The following is a 22,373-nucleotide window of genomic DNA, read 5'->3' as shown; positions in this document are numbered from 1 at the left end:
AATAGTCACAGACGATGTTTTATGCTATTTGTAGATTTTTATATATATATATTTTAGACAATTCAGAAATATTGTTTAATATTACAAGGCTTTATCTACTGGCATTTTTATACTATAGGTGGAAGTTAAACGGAACAGATGTTGACATTGGTATGGATTTCCGCTACAGTGTTGTTGAAGGCAGCTTGTTGATCAATAACCCCAATAAAACCCAAGATGCTGGAATGTACCAGTGCATAGCAACAAACTCGTTTGGAACAATTGTTAGCAGAGAAGCAAAGCTTCAGTTTGCTTGTAAGTAGCAATTATATCATATTGCAAAAGTGACTTTGAATTTTTCTGCCATTGTACCAATCAACCTTTAAAGCAGTTTATCTTAAAAAGTCAAAGAGATTTTAGTTTGTTATATTGGTCTTCTTTACCTTTTTAAATATTTGCACAGCACCTTTTTTGTAGGATAAATGGTAAATCTGAATGGGAAGATGTTTTCATCTGAACTTACAAGGGTTGCAATAGTTTGACTATATGATAACTTGGTTATATGATACTCTATACACATAACTTCACATACACTCAAATTTATACACATAAAGTTTACATATACAACAGGTTATACACACACACATTTTAAGGAGAGTGTGTATAAGCAAGCAATGGAACTGCCAGTAACTGCCGGTACTGCAAAGTGCTTTAGCCATAAAGCTCACAGCTGGAAAAGAGAAAACCTTGGTAGTGTATTAATCCTGTAATTCTCTAGTTCTTCTTTCTTTGAAAGAAAAGGGACATTTTGAAAGCCATTACATAAACAAAAAGTAGAGACAATCAAAGCTTTATCTTTTGTATTTCTGGTTTAGAACATTTAAAAAACAATTTGCTGTCTCTTAAGACCACCGCCTAATAAAAGTTTATGAGCATATGGAAAGATAGTGGAATTTAGAAATAGCAAGTTGAAAGTAAAATTCACGGGCAAGAGCAGTCAGTACACATTTTTAATAGACGCCTTAGAGGATGGCTGTTCAGCTGCATTTTAAAGCATTTATGTATTTGCTTATGATTATATGTTTCCTTGTGTAAAATTCCAACTCATATAGCGGTGCATTAATGTCAAAGGTTTCCTAATTATGAAGTCTGTTGGCAATAACACTGTAGAATAGTCTCATTAATAAAATCCTCTCAGGAAACTCAACACCAAATATACCTAATATCCAGTGTTTAATATATTATTGCCATTTGGTGGCATTTTTATTAATTGAGAAATGAGTTTTCTAAGTATTAGGTATATATGGGACTCCAGGATTATTTTATTTTTGAATTTCTTCTGAGGTAGTCTTCCAAATAATCTAAAGTGAGCAGGAAAAAAGGAGGGTATGTCTGATTGAGTGGTATAGAACCAAAGTGTTTATTTCTCTTGGTTTAACACAAATCTAATATCTATATTTATTTTTAACAAGGGGATTCGCTTGGATTCTTTTTAGAAAATGATCATAAACTCCAAGAGTAGGGAAATCTCCATATTAAATTTCTTTTATTTTTGGATTTCACGATGTGGGAAATTTTAAAAAACAGTAACAATAATAGCACCAGAAAAGAGGTTAACATACCAGGAGCAACTTTTCATTTTTCTAATTTATGACATTTAAAACATAACTTACTAACTCTTAAGACTCTCCTTTTGTAAAAGTCCATACATTTCTACTACCAAAAATATTGGAAAGACAGAATCTCATATTCAGCTACAGTCATTTAAACAGGGGCTTCCCAGGCAGCACAGTAGTAAAGAATCCGCCTGCCAATGCAGGATACACAAGAGACGTGGATTCCATCCCTGGATGGAGAAGATCCCCTGGAAGAGGAAATAGCAACCCATTCCAGTATCCTTGCCTGGAAAATTCCATGGACAGAGGAACCTGCTGGGCTACAGTCCATAGGGCCATAAAGAGTCGGATGCAACTGAGCATGCAGTCACACATTCATGTTTAAATAGGACAGTTCAGCCAAAGTAAAACTGTCCCACTCATTTTGCATTTGAGTGGCCTAAGTTTGACATCAGCCCTGCTTTCCTCACTCTTCATGCCTAATATCCTACAACCCTCAGAATCCTTGGTTGATAATCACTCAGTTTGAAAAATTCTGAAGATAGAGAGCTCATCTGTTCATTACAAAGCATCCTGAACCATAGTTGCTCTAGTTGTGGAAAAACACAAAAACAAGTTCAATATCTCTTCCTTGAAATTGAAATAGGTATTTAAATCTCTCATCTTCATTTCTGGTACTTACTCTATGATTTTGGTGAGGCTTCACATCTGAAAATATGGTCATACTCCCTGTCCCATATTTATTTTCTTCTCTAGGTACTTAATCCACAACCAATTCTTCACAACACAATTACACTCAATTATATATCAATTATATATCAGTGAGGTTCGTGACATTGTACAGGAGAAAGGGAGCAAGACCATCCCCGTGGAAAAGAAATGCAAAAAAGCAAAACGATTGTCTGAGGAGGCCTTACAAATACCTGAGAAAAGAAGAGAAGCAAAAAGCAAAGGAGAAAAGGAAAGATATTCCCATTTGAATGCAGAGTTCCAAATAGCCAGGAGAGGTAAGAAAGCCTTCCTCAGGGATCAGTGCAAAGAAGTAGAGGAAAACAACAGAATGGGAAAGACTAGAGATCTCTTCAAGAAAATTGGAGATACCAAGGGAACATTTCATACAAAAATGGGCTCAATAAAGGACAGAAATGGTATGGACCTAACAGAAGCAGAAGATATTAAGAAGAGGTGGCAAGAATACACAGAAGAACTGTACAAAAAAGATCTTCACTATCCAGATAATTACAATGGTGTGATCACTCACCTAGAGCCAGACATCCTGGAATGTGAAGTCAAGTGGGCCTTAAAAAGCATCACTACTAACAAAGCTAGTGGATGTGATGGAATTCCAGTTGAGCTATTTAAAATCCTGAAAGATGATGCTGTCAAAGTGCTGCACTCAATATGCCAGCAAATTTGGAAAACTCAGCAGTGGCCACAGGACTGGAAAAGGTCTGTTTTCATTCCAGTCCCTAAGAAAGGCAATCCCAAAGAATGCTCAAACTATCACACAGTTGCACTCATCTCACATGCTAGTAAAGTAATGCTCAAAATTCTCCAAGTCAGGCTTCAGCAATATGTGAACTGAGAACTTCCAGATGTCCAAGCTGGTTTTAGAAAAGGCAGAGGAACCAGAGATCAAATTTCCAACATCCACTGGATCATCGAAAAAGCAAGAGAGTTCCAGAAAAACATCTATTTCTGCTTTATTGACTACACCAAAGCCTTTGACTGTGTGGATCACAATAAACTGTGGAAAATTCTGAAGGAGATGGGAATATCAGACCACCTGCCTCTTGAGAAATCTGTATGCAGGTCAGGAAGCAACAGTTAGAAGTGGACATGGAACAACAGACTGGTTCCAAATAGGAAAAGGAGTATGTCAAGGCTGTATATTATCACCCTGATTATTTAACTTATATGCAGAGTACATCATGAGAAACGCTGGGCTGGAAGAAGCACAAGGTGGAATTAAGACTGCCAGGAGAAATATCAATAACCTCAGATATGCAGATGACACCACCCTTATGGCAGAGAGTGAAGAGGAACTAAAAAGCCTCTTGATGAAAGTGAAAGAGGAGAGTGAAAAAGTTGGCTTAAAGCTCAACATTCAGAAAACTAAGATCATGGCATCTGGTCCCATCACCTCATGTTGAATAGATGGGGAGACAGTGGAAACAGTGTCAGACTTTATTTTTTGGGGCTCCAAAATCACTGCAGATGGTGACTGCAGCCATGAAATCAAAAGACGCTTACTCCTTGGAAGGAAAGTTATGACCAACCTAGACAGTATATTAAAAAGCAGAGACATTACTTTGCCAACAAAGGTCCGTCTGGTCAAGGCTATGGTTTTTCCAGTGGTCATGTATGGATGTGAGGGTTGGACTGTGAAGAAAGCTGAGTGCCAAAAAATTGATGCTTTTGAACTGTGGTGTTGGAGAAGACTCTTGAGAGTCCCTTGGACTGCAAGGAGATTCACTCAGTCCATCCTAAAGCAGATCAGTCCTGGGTGTTCATTGGAAGGACTGATGCTGAAGCTGAAACTCCAATACTTTGGCCACCTCATGTGAAGAGTTGACTCATTGGAAAAGACCCTGATGCTGGGAGGGATTGGGGGCAGGAGGAGAAGGGGACAACAGAGGGTGAGATGGCTGGATGGCATCACCGACTCAATGGGCATGAGTTTGAGTAAACTCCGGGAGTTTGTGATGGACAGGGAGGCCTGGCGTGCTGCGATTCATGGGGTTGCAAAGACTCGGACACGACTAAGTGACTGAACTGACTGACTGACTGACTGATCCTTTAGAAATGTACTTAATTCTATGCATGTATCTTGACCTTTGCAGAGGACAGTGGGAACAGTAGTATCCTAGGAAATGAATGTCTCCTTTGGCAAATGGGACTGACAATGATACTCCTTGTTTTTGTTTTTATTTTTAAAGCTCCAACCTCATATTTCAACTTTATTTCATGTAAAAACAGAGCATTGATTTTTCATGAATGGCTATTAATCTAGAGCTCCCCAATCATGTTATTTTTTTACCTAAATCCAGAATATTATATTTACTTCAATTATATTCACCTTCTGAGTAGTGACCCTTCATTCCATCACAGTTGAAATAGTTTTAAATCTTTTTTTTTTAATCTGACATGTTGATTATCCTTCTCATTCAGTGTAGCAGAAAATGTGATAAGCATGTGTCCATTCAAATAATTGATAAAAAATGTTGACCTGGACAGGGCAGCCTGCCAGTAAGAATGTCCACTAAAATGAGATTAAATTTATAAATCAATATCCTTCACATCCTCTTGTTCAGTTAGCTACAAATTTACCCGAACATACTACACTTGAACCCCAGTTTCTCCTACTTGTTCTTTGAGTGATGAGGACCTTTGCCTGGAGGAAATCAAGATGTACTGTTTCTACCCATCTGCTTATACCTGCTCTCTATGCATCTTCTCTAGCTCTTCCCTAACCATTCATCATAAAACAGCCAGAGTAATCTTTTAAACTTGTAAATGAGATCATTCCACTTTCCTGCATTACACCTTGTACTGCACTTAGAGTAAATCTCAAATTCATTACCATGGTCTTGTTTACATTTCTTGAAGATGACAAATGATCATTTGCACCAGGGCCTTGATACTTTCACTCTCCTTGCCTTATTTGCTTTTCTCCTGATCCTTCACATGCTCACTTCCTATGATTCTCTGTTCTCAAATGAGGTGTGACCTCCCAAGAGTAATTTTCCATATCACCATGTCTAACCTGGGCCTCCCAGGTGACGCTGATAGTAAAGAACCCGCCTGCTGGTGCAGAAAATGCAGATTTGACCCCTGGGTTGGGAAGATCCCCTGGAGGAGGGCATGGCAACCCACTCCAGTATTCTTGCCTGGAGAATCCCATGAACAGAGGAGCCTAGCGAGCTATAGTCCATGGGGCCTCAAAAGAGTCGGACAAGACTGAAGCAATTTAGCACACAAGCATGTCTAACCTAGACACAGTCTCTGAAAAAGCAGTTCCTAGCATTTCTTCTCCTGTCCTCTGTCTGTCTTCTTGTAGCCCTCTACTTTTCTACATAACAGTATCTTTTTCAGTCATTAGGACTTACTATGACCTGGAACAATTTTGTATATTTCTTTTTTCTCTCTGTTTGACTTCCTTAATATAATCTAAGTTCTGAGAGAGCTAAGACTATCTTGTCCCCTCTGTATCTCCAGAGTCTGGAATGATTTATATATAGGAATAAAGGAATTCCTTTATTAATTACCTATTCAATGATACCACAAAGAAAATATATGTATAAAGTTATTTGGAGGATGATACATATTTTTTGTGAACTTGCACCCTTTTTCTTGTAGTCATTTTCTAGAGTCTGTCACCTTGATTATTAATGTAGTTTGTAGATCTTTCTTTTCTATCCTTTTTAAATTAAAAAAAAATTAAAAGACATTGACTCTCTTCAAAAATTGTTTTTAATTGTTTAGAATAAAATATCTTTTTTTAAGTGATATGTGGTAAAGTATAACAATCACATCTTTTGAATGTTACTGAATGTCTGCTTTCTCCCCAAGCATTTTCATAATCACTGAGGGGAAAAAAATGTTGTTTTTTGACCATACTTACTGCACAGTAATACACAAGTGAGACTATTTCTTCAGTTTTAGTCAAATGATTTTATGGCTGAAATGGACTTTAATGTTTTCCTGACTTGTATCTTTTTAAAAAAAAATTAAAGATTTGAAATAACTACATTACTGTTATTTACATAATTAATAAGTAAAAGCCAAAGAGCAGCAGCTTCAGTTCCTAATCTGGGGTACCTTGTCCTCTGTTTGCTTTAGACTCACTTTGATTTATAAGGAAAAAAACTTTTCATCTTTATCTAATATGTTCTACCTTCAAATCTCATTAATATACCTTCTATAATTTTATCTGTATGACACTCTTATAAGGTTGATATCATTTATGGTTTATTTTTAAAATATTATCATGCTGCTTTTGTAGACAGAATTTGGTAATCTCTTGTGTTCAGCATTTAAAAAATGAGTTAATTCACATAAGCAAAAATTCTAGTTAATGGAGATGATGCCTCTAAGGACCTCCACTTTTCTTAGTTCAATATCTTTAGGACAGAAATCTTTCGTTGATTAAACAGGCACAGCATAACTGATGAGGTGTGGACATTTTCATGAGCATAGAGTGTTGTAATTTGGAGCACATTTTGTTTTCCATCCCCTGCAATATTAAGCCAGGGGCAACCACTTCTCTGTCACCTAGCCTATTTCTAATGGTAGACTGCCAATGCCCTTTCTACCATCTAGTCCTTGTGTTTCACCTTGGGCTAGCAAACTTGATTGATTAGCTGACCAGGGTCTACCCAGCACCTGGCATTTAGTAAACTTGCAATACCTGTTGAATAAATGATTAAGTTATAAGGATTGGATGTTAAAGTCATCAGGCCATGTGTGGGACATGAGTTGAACCACTCTGTTCAAGGACTTTCTGATGCTCCTTTGGTAGTGCTTTGGAGGTGGATGCAAATATTTCTACCTTAAGGTTATATGGAAGACAGTTGGTATCCTAATTCCAGATAAGGGTGTTTGGGACTGGGAGGCCTTAGCCTAATAAAAAAGTTCATGCACTGAGCACATCAAAAATGCCATCAAAGTTGATTTGTATCCTGAAAAGCTGGCCTAAGATTATGCATAGTTTCAGTAAAGTGTTTAGCAACTTCCTTTCAGCTCTCCACCCTGCAAGGGGAAAAGCAAGTTGAATGTTCTTTAATTCTTAGGTAGGCAACTGAATCACAAGATCAGGCCAGGAGTGGAGGGAATTTCAGTTCATTATTTTTCACTGCTTCATGGTGGGGATTTTTTCAGAGGCTGTATCTGTGTAGAATGAAGTGCTCCAGCTCCACCATCCTCACTGCCCACTTCCCAACCAAGTGTGCATAAGTGTTCAGTTGTGTGAGTAATGCCTAACTCCTTGCGACCCTATGGACTGTAGCCCACCAGGCTCCTCCGTCCGTGGGGATTCTTCAGGCAGGAATACTGGAGTGGGTTACCATGATCACCTCCAGGGGATCTTCCCAGCCCAGGGATCAAACCCACATCTCTTATGTCTCCTGCATTGCCAGGTGGGTTCTTTATCACTAGCACCACCATACCAGCCCAAATCTGCTTGAGAATCACCTTGCACAGTCAACAGGGAAGTTTTGTTCTCTGCCATATAGATATGGGTTTTTTAAGTAAGTTGTAATACACACTTACAGGCTTACAAAATATCCAAGTCACTATTTTAAAAATTGTGGATGTGGGCTTGAGAAACTGAGATGCTCTTTTGCCTAAGTTTAGATAGAGTGCAATGTTGTCCATCGCTCCCTTCCACTTTGTGTGTTTTATCCTGCTGCTAGAACGGAGACTTCTCATCTGAGCTGTGGGATGGCCATACTTCTTTTTTAGGATTGTTATGAAGATTAAATTTTAAGGCATAAGAATAATTCCTAGTAAAAGCACAGAATGATTCCTAACATGAGAAAATGATGAAATAGCTGCCTCTATATTTTTCATCTGTCTGTTCTTCTCTTTCCCCTATTTTCCACTTCTTTTCTGTCTTTTAAAAATAAGAATAGCAACTTACCTTTATTAAGAGGTTAGGTATATGAGATAAGAACACAAGCCCTGAGGTCAGAGTTCCTGGCTTGAAATTGTTTATTCTATAACCCTGTGACCTGGGACAGGGTCCTTCCCTCTGCCTCAACTTCTTTATCCATAAAATGGAGTAAGATCATGGCATCCAGCCCCATTACTTCATGGCAGATAGAAGGGGAAAAGGTGGACATAATGACAGATTTCCTCTTCTTGGGCTCTAAAAACCACTGCAGACATGAAATCAGAAGATGATTGCTTCTTGGCAGGAAAGCTATGACAAACCTACACAGTGTGTTGAAAAGCAGAGACATTACTCTGCTGACAAAGGTCCATATAGTCAAGGCTATGGTCTTTCCAGTGGTCATATAAGATTGTGAAAGCCAGACCACAGAGAAGGCAGAGCACTAAAGATTTAATGCCTTCAAACTGTGGTCCTGGAGAAAACTCTTGAGAGTCCCTTGGACTGCAAGATCAAACCAGTCAATCTTAAGGGAAATCAACCCTGAATACTCTTTGGAAGGACTGATGCTGAAGCTGAAGCTCCAGCATTTGGGTCATCTGATGCACACAGCCAACTCATTGGAGAAGTCCCTGATGCTGGTAAAGATTGAGGGCAGAAAGAGAAGAGAGCGTCAGAGGATGAGATGGCTGGATGCAATAGACATGAACTTGGGCAAATTTCAGGAGATGGTGAGAGACAGGAACGCCTGGCGCCCTGCAGTTCATGGGGTTGCAAAGAGTCAGACATGACTGGGCAACTGAATAACAACAAAATACTCCTAGGTTATTGTCTAGCACACAGTAATAAATGTTAGCTGTTGTTATTTTTTATTATGATTTGATTACTCCAGGTCAGAGATTATGCTTAGCACTTTAGAAGCATCCATTTAGTTTTCAACATAACCCGAAGAAGTATAGGCATTATTTTTGTCTCATAGATTAAGAATCTGCAGATTAGTGAAATGAGGTAACTTTAACCAAGGGTGCAGTGGACGGGAGAGGACCCAGCACTGGAATCTGGCCACCTTACTTTTGGGCAGATGACAGGCGTAGTTCCCCCATGACAGCTAAAACTACTCTTTTTCATGGAATTGATGTTTAAATTATAGATGTGAGTGGTTAGTAAAATGTTTCTTTTGTAGACACAAACTTGATTTCTAAATGTGTTTACAACCTTTCATAGACTTCATTATTTTGTTTGTTTTTAGTTTTTTAATTATAGGCTTCCTTGATGTTGTCATAATGTTGATTTACCATTAATATCTAAAACCATGTGTATACCACAATTATGCATATAATTGTGACTCTAATTTTAATATAATTGGTTTCAGGTTCCATAATGAGAATAATTAATAACAATATTTCTTCTCTAAAAGTTAATGTGCAAATTTCCAATTTATTGCTAGGTTGTAAAACATTCTCAATATTGATGTTTTATGATAAATAAGTGTGGGTTGGCAAACTTTATATCCCCAAGCAGTAAATGACATATTATTATGTTTTTTTTCTTTTACTCCCATATTATTCCTCCCCCACATGAGAAAGAGATGTACTTTAAATGTAGATTATTATGAAGAGCTTCCAAGAGACTAATCCAATAACTCCAGATTTTAGCCTGTCAGACTGATTGCTTCATAAACATTGTTTGGGGCCTTGTTCCTGGAAGAGGTTCAGCTATTTTACAGCAGTTCAGCTCTTCAGAACAAAAGACTTATGCTACTCATCGTCACCTGCTGGGGATGACTATAATTCATACATAAGTACCTCCAAATTGCTGATGGTAAAGTTAAATCACCAGCAAAAGTAAGTCCCCTGCCTTCTGTCTTGGCCATGGCAAGGTGGTGTTCTTTTGAAGGAAGCGATGGATACACTGAACTCAGTTGGTAACTTGCATGAAGTGGGAAAAGACACTAGGTTGGTACACTATTCAAACCCTGCCTATCTACCTCCTGAGCTTGTATTATGGGGAAGGAAAGAAAAGAGGGAAGGAAAGAAAAAAGGAAGGATGAAGATAATATATGAAAGAGAGTCTTAGGTGCAAAAGATACCCCATGTTCGACTTTTATGACCTCTCTCTATATATGTATAAGATACATCAATAAGGCAATCCATTCTGAGATTAATTTCAGTTAATTTATCAGTTATGTGGCAGTCAATGCTTTTTATGGTGAAAAGATCTCATTGATGAGAAGCAGATGATCAGAAAGCATCACTGAAAAAGATTGTTCTTGTGGGTTCTATAGCGAGACTTGTCTGAGTTTTCCTTAACTTGAGTACCATCTGACAATTGTGGTAATGATGCTAATAAAGATTAATGTATTAAATTTAGAGTGTTGTATTGTACTTGGCTGGGGCTTTTTGCAACATGGTTTTTGAGCCTTGATCATTGTGTATTCACAGTAAATTTCAAATGTTCATTGCTTTTAATATCCAATAATTAGTTTATCTTTCATAGCCAAAGAATGAAATATGCAATCAGAACAATAACTGGGGTTTTGATAGATGGCCAAACCCAGGACTGACTTGACTGATTTTTAATTAGAAAGGCTGCTTAAATAGGCAAACTTTTGTTCTGAGCAATAAAATGTTGGTGGATGACTGTTTGGATAAATAATTTGTAAATATTTAGGTCAATTAAAACTTAACTAAGAAATATTTGGATGGCAAAGCTGCTAACATATATCAATGAAGGGCTTTGATTCTCCATAAAAAAACAATAACATTTTCCTATTTGAGTAATTAGAAGAATTCAACCCAAAATTTGCTGAGTTTCTGAAATATTGCTTTTAGTAGGTACTTTCTGCCACTTTATTGTTCAGCCACTGAGTCATGTCCAACTCTCTGTGACCCCATGGGTTGAGGCACACCAGGCTTCCCTGTCCTTCACCAACTCCCAGAATTTGTTCAAACTCAAGTCCATTAAGTCGGTGATGCCATCCAATCATCTCATCCTCTGTCACACCCTTCTCCTCCTGCCCTCAGACAGGAGGAGACTTGTCTCCTTCCCAGCGTCAAGGTCTTTACCAATGGTTCAGCTCTTCAGATTAGGTGACCAAAGTATTGGAATGTCAGCATCAGTCCTTCCAATGAATATTCGGAGTTGGTTTCCTTTAAGATTGATTGCCACTTACTATAATACTAAAAATACATTACTGGTGACAGTGGGTGTCTATTGAAAATTTCATAAGATAAACTTTATAACTAGTCAGTACATGGGTGTGCTATTGATTCTTAGTGATGTAGGCAGTTATGAATTTTGATATAAAAAATAATTGAAATTCAAAGTATTACTCTCATTTGCTTTCTTCTCTCTTCCATGATACTCAGTAATATATGCAAGTCAAGTGAAAGTGAAAGTCACTCAGTCGTGTCCGACTCTTTGAGACCCCATAGACTATACAGCGGAGAAGGCAATGGCACCCCATTCCAGTACTCTTGCCTGGAAAATCCCATGGACGGAGGAGCCTGGTAGGCTCCATGGGGTCGCGAAGAGTCTGACACGACTGAGCGACTTCACTTTCACTTTTCACTTTCATGCACTGGAGAAGGAAATGGCAGCCCACTCCAGTATTCTTGCCTGGAGAATCTCAGGGAGGGGAGCCTGGTGGGCTGCCGTATATGGGGTCACACAGAGTTGGACACTACTGACGTGACTTAGCAGCAGCAGGACTATACAGTCCATGGAATTCTCCAGGCCAGAATACTGGGGTAGGTAGCCTTTCCCTTCTCCAGGGGAGCTTCCTGACCCAGGAATAGAACCAGGGTCTCCTGCATTGCAGGCAGATTCTTCCCTGAGCTATCAGGGAAGCCCTTCAGTAACATAGTGATACTAGTTAACCAAGTTGGTTTATTATATATATATAATAACTTAGTCCAATTTGGTGTCTGTTTGGGTGACAAAGAGTAGTACATGAGTAAATCAATGAATACAGAGTTCTTTTTTTTTTTTTTTTTAATTCAGAAGCATTCTAAGAATGTTTGGTCAATCATCAATTAGGTGTTGCCAGATAGTTGAAAGTAGAAACAGAATTGAATGGGAGGAGGTGTCAACATAGAGAATAATATCCCATCCTTTTTCAAGAGTTTGTATGTGACAGATTAAGATTCAAATTCAAAATCCAATTGATTTAAAATGGTAATTTACCAAAAGATAATTCATCTAGAACTTTCAACGTGAAGACTGTTGACTAAAATGGAAAACACTTTGGAAAACTGCATTATAGCAAGGGGCAACAAATGCTGAGTGAAAATGAGAATGCAGTTGTAGAACAAATTGGAAAGTGGGTCTTTTCAGATATACTTAAATTAAGGACCTAGAGATCATCCAGCATTAAGCGTTTGAACCTTAAATTCCATGGCAAGTTCCTTTTGAGAGACAAAAGAGAAGACACAGAGGAGAAGGCGCTGTGATCATGCAGGCAGAAACTAGAGAGAAGCTGCCTGGGGACACACAGGATTGCCAACAGCTATCAGAGGCTGGAAGGGCCCAGGGACCATTCTCGTCTAGAACCTTCACAGTGAGCACAGCCTGACCATACCTTCCTATGCTTAGTTGCTCAGTCGTGTCCACCTTTTTGCGACCCTATGGACTGTAGCCCACCAGGCTCCTCTGTCCATGAGGATTCTCCAGGCAAGAATACTAGAGTGAGTTGCCATGCCCTCTTCCAGGGGATCTTCCCAACCCAGGGAGCGAACCCAAGTCTCCCACATTGTTAGGCAGATTCTTTATAGTCTGAGCCATCCAGGAAGCCCAAGAATACTGGAGTGGGTAGCCTATTCCCTTCGCCAGGAGATCTTCCTAACCCAGGAATCAAACCAGGGTCTCCTGCATTGCAGGAGGATTCTTTTACCAGCTGAGCTATCATGGAAGCTCACACCTTGGTTTCAGGCTAAAAGCCTTCAGAATGCAAGAGAATAAGTTTCTGTTATTGTAAGCCACCCAATTTGTGGTAACTTGATTATGGCCACACTAGGAAATTATAGTGACCAGGGTATGCCCAGATCTTTACCTTTTCTTTCCTGACCACATTTTTCAAGGAAAAATTAAAACCATGTAGGAGTGACACTGAAGTCAGGTGCTTTTGTAACTCAGCTGTGTTAGGAAGCAAGGTATTGAGAGGGATAACCTTGATTAAACGTGGGATAATCGGGGCCAGTTTTGTGTCACGCTTTGTGTTTTCTTCTGGGGAGTGTAAAAGGGGATTTTAATCTGTTTGTAGTATGAATTGATGAAATACTGAAAAAATGTAGCTGCAGAAGCTCAGAGCAGCCTTTTCTTTTCACCAGCGTATTTCTGCCTCTCTCCAGGAATAGCCTTATATAGGCCTTTTCTAAAATAGGCAGGAATGGCTCATTCTCCATAGAGTAAGGATTTGAAGAGTCTGAGTAGTTTTTCTGGCCCCTAGACCCTCTCTCTGGACTTCTTTTTTCTAGGTCATTTTCCCTGAATTTGACCTTTCTCGGGCATGCTAAAGTCCTCGAAACTGGCTGTTAGCACGTTGAAAGTATGTGACCGACCTATGTCTGTAACAGTTCCACTGTGGTCCCTCACGTATTGTTATGATTCGCGTTATGACATTTCTAACTGCAGAAGCCCCTGTGCGGTCAAGGGCTGATGCCACTGTCTTCCCGCTCAGCACCTTTCACTGAGTAGGCTCTAAATCGGAACAAGCCCCTTGGCTACTAGCTGACGTGTGTTTTATGCACCATCCTGGCTAGTTTTTACTTTACAGCTATACTATGTGACCCCTGTAGAGAACAAATGCCTTAGAGTTCAGAGGTTAAATCACAAATTCAAAGACATGATGAAAGGTGTATGTGTGTGTGTCTCCACGTATGCATGTCTGTGTTTTTCCAAGAATTAAATTATTCTGTTAGATATTTTACCAGAGATTAAATTCTGTGCTAACCAGGTCTTTAATTTATTCCTGATATATGTATTTAGGATGTACACTAATTATAAGTACAGCGTTAATCTGCCGCCAAATATTTGCATTGTTCTATATCATTAGCATTTCACATTTTTTGTTTGTTTTCCATAGCATTTCCTTATTCCCCACCCCAAATTCAGTGTTATAATATGAGCAATCTATTAGCTTGACTTCATAAAATTTAGTTTAATTATATCTTATAGACTATCTTTTAAGTAGCCAAATTTATGAGGGCGAGTTACTATGAGAGAGTCAACAAATGGATTTTCTTACTTTTAATTCAACAGTTACTTTCTCCTACTGTATTCAAATGTTATCACCAAGAGACTAGGCATTTATGAATAAATAGGTACTGAATAAGTCCTTGTGAAATAAATTAAACTGAATGAATATATGAATCAGCCAGTGTAAGAACTTAAGAGAAACAGAAATGCTTTGGCCTTTGCCAGCCTATGAGGTACTGTTTTGTTCTAAAACAGTCTGTTTCCCTGAATTGAGTACTTTTTTATTGTTTGCTTCTAAAAAAAATTCATTGAAGTGTTGCCTTTGACTTTTATTACCACTTTTCTTTAATAACAGTTTTATTAACTTATGTCACTTACCATATAATTCAACAATTTAAGATATATGATTTACTTAATTTTTAGCATATTCACAAAGTTTATATAACCATCACCACGATCTAGTTTCAAAGCCATTTCATTATCTTAAAAAGAATCCCTATTCTCATTAATAGTCATTTCTCATTCCACCCACCCCTGACAACCACTGATTTACTTTCTGTTTCTATGAATGTTCCCATTCTGGACATTTCATGTAAGTGGAATTATGTATTATGTGGCCTTTGTGATTTTTTTTTCATTTAGCGTGATGTTAGCAAGGTTCATCTACCTTGTAGCATGTACTTCATTTCTTTTTATGGACAAGTAATAGGCCACTGTATGGAAATAATATCATTTTGTTTGTGCATTCATCAGTTGTTGGACATTTGGGTTTTCACTTTTTGGCTGTTCTGAGTCATGTAATATAAATATTCATTTTCAGGTTTTTCAAGATGGACACATGTTTTTATTTCTTTTGAGTATATTCCTAGGAGTGGAATTGTTAGGTCAAATGGTAATGCTATGTTAACATTTGAGCAACTGCCAAACTGTTTTGTAAATTGTCTCAATCATTTTATAATTTACTAAGAGTCTATGAGGGTTCTAATCTCTGCACATCCTTATCAACACTTCTAATTGTCTTTTTTTATTGTAGCTGTCATAATGAGTGTGAATTAGTATCTTGCTATGGTTTTAATTTTCATTTCCCTGATGGCTGTTAATGTTGAACAACTTATTATGCATTATAACGTTGCTTTTGGAGATGTGCTTGCCTGCTAAGTCACTTCAGTCATGTCTGACACTTTGCAATGGACACCTATGGACTGTAGCTTGCCAGGCTCCTCTGTCTGTGGGATTCTCCAGGCAAGAATACTGGAGTGGAGTGGGTTGCCATGCTTTCCTCAAGGGCATCTTCCAGATCCAGGGATCAAACCCGAGTCTCCTGTGGCTCCTGCACTGCAGGTGAATTATTTACTGCTGATCCACCAGGGAAGCCCGGTTTTTGGAGATCTATATTTCAGTTCAGTTCAGTCATTCAGTTGTGTCCTACTCTTTGCAACCCCGTGGACTGCAGCATGCCAGGCTTCCCTGTCCATCACCAACTCCCAGAGCTTGTTCAAACCCATGTCCATCGAGTCGGTGATGCCATCCAACCATCTCAATCTTTGTCATCCCCTTCTCCTCCTGCCTTCAGTCTTTCCCAGCATCAGGGTCTTTCCAGTGAGTCAGTTCTTCACATCAGGTGGCCAAAGTATTGGAGCTTCAGCTTCAGCATCAGTCCTTCTGATGAATATTCAGGACTGATCTCCTTTAGGATGGACTGGTTGGATCTCCTTGCAGTCCAAGGGACTCAAGAATCTTCTCCAACACCACAGTTCAAAAGCATCACTTCTCTGGCACTCAGCTTTCTTTATGGTCCAGCTCTCATGTCCATACATGACTACTGGAAAAACCATAGCCTTGACTAGATGGACCTTTGTCAGCAAAGTAATGTCTTTGCTTTTAAATATGTTGTCTAGGTTTGTCATAGCTTTTCTTCCAAGGACCAAGTGTCTTTTAATTTCATGGCTGCAGTCACCATCTGCAGTGATTTTGGAGCTCAAGAAAATAAAGTCAGCCACTGTTTCCATTGTTTGCCCATCTATTTGCCATGAAGTGATGGGACCAGATGCCATGATCTTAGTTTTTTGAATGTCGAGTTTCAAGCCAGCTTTTTCACTTTCCTCTTTCACCTTCATCAAGAGGCTCTTTAGTTCTTCTTCACTTTCTGCCATAACGGTGGTATCATCTGCATATCTGAGGTTATTGATATTTCTCCCAGCAATCTTGATTCTAGCTTGTGCATCATCCAGCCCAGCATTTCTCATGATGTACTCTGCATATAAGTTAAATTAGCAGGGTGACAATATACAGCCTTGATGACTCCTTTCCCAATTTGGAACCAGTCTGTTTTTCCATGTCGGTTCTAACTGTTGCTTCTTGACCTGCATACAGATTTCTCAGGAGGCAGGTAAGGTGGTCTAGTATTCCCATCTCTTTAAGAATTTTCCACAGTTTGCTGTGATCCACACAGTTTTGAATCTTATGCTCATTTTTAATTGGATTGTTTGGTATTCCATTGTTGTATTATAATATTACTTAATTCTGGATACAAATTCCTTATCAGATATATGATTTGCTGTCTTTCACTTTCTTGATGATGTCATATGAACCACCAAAGTTTTCACTTTGATGAGGTCAGTTTATCTATTTTTGTTTTGTTCTTGGTGTCATGCTCTTGGGATCATATCTAAGAATCCAGAGTCACAAAAAATTAATCTTATGTTTTCTAATAAGAATTTTATAGTTTTAGCTCTTAAGTTTAGGACTATGACCCATTTTGGTTTTTTGTTTTTTTTTAATTTTTGTTTTCAATTTTAGGATAATTGCTTTACAGTATTTTGTTGGTTTCTGCCCTACAAGAGCTTGAATCATCTATATGATCTATTTTAAGTTTTGGATATCTTGAAGTTGGGGTCCAACTTCATTCTTTTAAAATTTTTTCAAATAATTCTTCTGCATGTAGATATTCATTTGTCTGAAAATTTTTAATGAAAAGATGATTCTTTTTTGTCATGAGATCAAAGAAATATGATGCATATATTACATTAACTATAGACTCCATCCTGCTTTCCCTATAAGCAAAACATATTGCCTTTGGGAATGTCATGTAAAATTTAATATATATAAATTCTAGGATATCTAATCTTAAATAACATCACATTGGAGCCTTGACAACCTAATTTACTGGTTCTTTCTTTCTTTCTTTCTTTATTTTTGGTTCTTTAAATTTAAGGAAGAACTCATTTTTTTCTTACTCCTCAGAGTCTCAATTCTGTTTTCCTCAAACAACCTCTCAAACAAGAATGCCTACAATTTCTTAAGAGCAATCAGTGTTTTACAGGCCAGGCACGCTCCAAATCCATAGAGAAATAATCTTCTCTAAGGCATTAAAGTCCTAGGATAACTATTAAATAAGCAACCAGACCATTTAACATTGGCCAGCACATCTCCACTTCTAACTCTTCCAAAAACTGTAAAGAGGTAATTGGTGTGTATTTGCATATGTTAAATGGCCCTTCGTGGTTTTTCTCAGAACAAAGAAGACTCTTGACCCAGGGTTTATTTTGAAATGTCAGTTCTCCTATCTCCACTAGAGTACTTGTAATTTCTCATAAATTTTCTTAGACCTTTCAGTCCCCTCATGGCTTTTGTAATATTCTCTGTATTTACCACCAACAGGCTGTGTGACCTTGAAAAGTTTCCACACTTTCTCAACCCCAGTGTCCTCATCTATAGAAGGTGCATAATGATAATGTTTAGAGTTGTGAGAATTAAATATGCCAGGAAACTGTACTTTATATGTTTATCAACATGCCTTCACCTGTTCATCTTCAAAATGTACGTAAACACGCAAATGCTATGCTTTCTTTTTAAAAAACTTTTCATGCATTTGAAAATATTTATTTATTTGGCTGCATTGAGTCTTAGCTGTGGCGTGTGAGATCTTTTGTGGTTCACAGGCTCTCTAGTTGTGGCTTATGAGCTCCAGAGTGCATAGGCTTAGTAGTTGTAGTGTGTGGGCTTAGTTGCCCCTTGGCATGTGGGATTTTAGTTCCCAGACCAGTAATCGAACCCAGGTCCCCTGCATTGCAAGACGAATTCTTAACCACTGGACCACCAGGGAAGTCCTTATCTCCTTTGTCTACTAGTGCTCCAGTACTTTGTAAGTGCTCTGGTCCTAGTGTGGTTTTGTCTGGGTCTCTCACTGGTTATTGTACACTCTCAAAATCAGACTGAATTCATGATTTTACATTTTACTCAGCATTAAACTTGGTAGATTTTCCAAGGTTTCGACAACAGTTAGCAGTTGGTCTCAGATATTAAGCTTCATGGCCCTTGAACCAACCATTGATCAATTTTAGTGTAATTCAACCTTAGTAATCACAATCTGACATTTCTACTAAGTAATTATCTACACTGGTAGGAAATTGTTAATCCTCCTGCATATTTCAAAAATTAAGTACCTTTGGGAAATACTACCACATCCTCCAAGCACATGTGTTGTGAAAAACTGAGTTATCAATACTCAGTGTGGAGATTTCCTTTGTGTGTTTGTTTTTCTTCCTTCCCTTAAATATTTAATGAATACCAACTAAGTAGTAAGTGCTATATTAGATGAGGCGGAACACATCAGTGAACTTGACAAATATGAAGCTTACATCCGACAGGGAAGACAAACATTGGGCAACTAACCACGGTGGGGTGTTAGGAAGGCCGAAGGTCTTGATTTCTAAGGAACATCAGACAGAATAAGCAGCAATGGAAAGAGAATGGAGAGATGGCCTGAAAGTAGTGTTTGAAAACTGATCAAAACAAGCATTTAGTGCCTATTTCTTAACAACACTGTACCCATACACAGAGAAACTGACATTGTTGGGTGTCAGAAAGGACAAACCACCAGTTGTAGAAAGAGAAAACATTTCATGAATTTAGGAATTTGGACAATGGGAAAGTAAGAGCCTCCCAGAATTTTATCTCCTGTCTGTAGCTTTTCCAAATGAATCCTACTCCCTGTCTCCCTCTCCTCACCCTCTATTCGCAGAAAATCATGTCTTATCACCACTTCTTCCAAGTCAAAGTCGAAAGATACAATAAGGATTTGGGGGGGTTTGGTGCAGAATTCTAATATTAACTGCCTCTGCCACACTGGCTAAAGTGGTCTTCCTCAGTGCTGTCTTTTCAGTCCTTTGTTGATTTCTTTTATGTGTCCCCTAGTAAGAGTCTATATCTATCAATCTGTCTGTTGCTCATCACTCCCACCAGAAGCTTTACTGATGCCTTGCTTTCTTTAGTACATTTTTGTTGGATAAGCAGCCCAGTAAGTCATTCTACATGGAAGCAAGGATTCCAGAGAGATGCTTCTAGGAGTGGCAACCTTGAAAGCTTAACTTGTACAGCTCAACATGCAAATAAATTCAGAGACAAAAATAAATGTGCTTTCCTTTGAGAAGAGATATTGCTCTGCAGGAGGAGAAAGAAAGGAGAGCTCCCAAAGACTGTTTACTCTGTTATCATGTGGCTGCTATGCACATAACTTTTTGATCAGAAGGACGTTTTGACCACGTCTGATCAACAGTGGTCATGTGCTTGGTTTTTTGTTTTTTGGTTTTTTTTTGTGTGTGTGTAATAAAGTTTTATTAAAGTATAAAGGAGATAGAGAAAGCTTCTGACATAGGCATCAGAAGGGGGCAAAAGAGTACCCCCTTTGCTAGTATTAGCAATGGAGTTATATACTCTCCAATGAATCCAAAGAATGTCTGGAGGCTGCAAAGACCTCACCAGACCCACTCCCATAATTTACATTTTAAGATAACAGAGTTGGCCAGAAGGTTTAATCCAAAGATTGTCCTCAGGCAGGATACATCCTTGTAAAGACCAGACCTACTCCCGTAATTTATGTTTTAAGATAACAGAATTAGCCAGAGGGTTTAATCCAAAGACTGTCCTCAGGCAGGATACATTATTCTTATATAATCCTAAGGAATGTAGAGGAAAAAAAGTAAAAGTTTGTCCTTTCTTCCTCCTTGAATATCCCAGACCTCTCTCTCCTTGGGGACCCTTAGACTTCTTATCAACCTGCCTAGGAAATGACTCTCTCATTCCCCCCTTTTCTTTTAGGAGAATTATGTTGCCTAGGGAAAAGGGGCGTCGTTCTCATTCCATAACTGCTTCCGAGCTGACAAGGGGCGTTGTCCCTAAATTGGTGAGGCAACATATTCTCCTAATCCTCAGAGTGAGGATGTCTGATCCAGGGGCTCCAGGTAATAGTTGGAGGAGGCTGTGGCACTCATAGGAGCTTGGACAACTATTTGTAAATTAAAAGCTTTTAGACTGTTAGAAAACCCCATTATACAGTTACAGACGTAAGGCAAAATAGTCATTAAACCAAGTTAAAATCAAAATGAAAAGTCACATTATGTCCATAGTTACATCAGTCCATCTTAAGGTTGTTAGATGTCATCAGTTTAAGAAGAGGTATCACATGCGATTGTTGAAGTTACTTGCAGACTTGGAGAAAGTCCTTTCCTTGAAGTGGAGATGTCCACCATGGAACGCCTTCCACTGATGAAGAGGGGAGTGCTCCGCAGACCCAGCAGTTAGACCGATTGTGGAATGCAGCATAGGAGTGAGCCCAGGACAGGAAGGCATTGTCTTGAGGATCAAACGGCAGACTCAGGATTTCTGGAGTCAGCAGAAGTAGGCTCACATAGATTATTGGGCCCATCTTGTCCTGAAGGATCCCGGACGAGCCCCCAAGATGAAAGGTTGTTACTGAATGATGAGACGTGGGATTCTTGGCCTCCGGAGGAGATGAATTCAATCTGGGGCCAGAGACGAGGCTGGATCGCTCAGAGCTTTTGTGTAATAAAGTTTTATTAAAGTATAAAGGAGATAGAGAAAGCTTCTGACATAGGCATCAGAAGGGGGCAAAAGAGTACCATGTGCTTGGTTTTGAAAATAGACCCATCGTTGATATAGTCAAAAAATGTAAATTTATAGAAGTGCCGTTTATCACCTTTTGTAGTTATTTAAATATGCAGCTAGTTGTTTGCGTATTCATTTAGTGATCCTGTTGGCAGATAATAGAGATAATAATTAGTCTGTGGAATACTTCAGGGTGGAAAATGCAAGGCCCACTGGAAAAATGCTTCTACCATTGAGAGTACCAAACTAGAAAGCCCCAGATGCTGGGTTCTGATCCCCTGTCTTTCTCTGATTTGCTCTATGACCAACATCTTAATGGGTTTCCCTCATGGCTCAGCTGGTAAATAATCCGCCTCCAATGTGGGAGACCTGTGTTCGATACCTGGGTTGGGAAGATCCCCTGGAGAAGGGAAAGGCTACCCACTCCAGTATTCTGGCCTGGAGAATTCCACAGATTATACATACAGTCCATGAGATCGCAAAGAATCTTAATAATGACAAGGAGCAAAGTATTGAATGTGCGTTTACTTTGGCAGCTCTGTGGCTTCCCAGGGGCTTCCCTGGTAGCTCAAATGGTAAGGAATCCACCTGCAATGTGGGATGCCTGGGTTTGATCCCTGGGTTGGGAAGATTCCCTGGAGGAGGGCGTGGCAACCCACTCCAGTATTCTTGCCTGGAAAATCCCTGTGGACAGAGGAGCCTGGCGGGCTATAGTTCATGAGGTGGCAAAGAGTCGGACTTGCCTGAGTGACTGAACACACAGCGCAGCTCTGTGACTTCCCTGTCCTGATGGCCCGGCATGTAGTACCATGCTCCCCAGGCAAAAGGCGTTCAAGAAAAGCTCTTAAATTAAATAGCTTAGTATTTTTGCTTTTTTTTCCCCTAACTGGGTTAGAGGCAAGAGGAACTTAAAATATCATACAGCAGCACATGTGTGATGTCATTTACGGTTTGCCAACCAAATGTTGAAGCTAGAAAACATTTGTGTATAAATGTTACATGAGTTGAGGTTTTTAAATTGATGAAATGTAAGTAATTTGGGCAAAGAGTGGCACTTAGAGATGAAC

The 22,373-nt window shown here is 38.9% G+C and overlaps 1 protein-coding gene across 3 annotated transcripts in view; it reads left to right on the top strand.

Annotated features, from left to right (window-relative positions):
• Positions 1-22,373, top strand: part of CNTN4 (contactin 4) — a 975,314-nt gene that overhangs the window by 640,521 nt on the left and 312,420 nt on the right. For all 3 annotated transcript variants that reach the window (XM_043886604.1, XM_043886603.1, XM_043886605.1), the window contains one exon: positions 119-294. In XM_043886604.1, the coding sequence (XP_043742539.1) occupies positions 119-294 (176 nt within the window). The remainder of the gene's footprint in view (positions 1-118; positions 295-22,373) is intronic.

The sequence above is a fragment of the Cervus elaphus genome, chromosome 24, assembly GCF_910594005.1.
Source record: "Cervus elaphus chromosome 24, mCerEla1.1, whole genome shotgun sequence".
In the NCBI taxonomy this organism is placed as follows: Eukaryota; Metazoa; Chordata; class Mammalia; order Artiodactyla; family Cervidae; genus Cervus; species Cervus elaphus.
The sequence above is the reverse complement of the archived record's forward strand: the minus strand, read 5'-3'. Positions and strand labels throughout refer to the sequence as shown.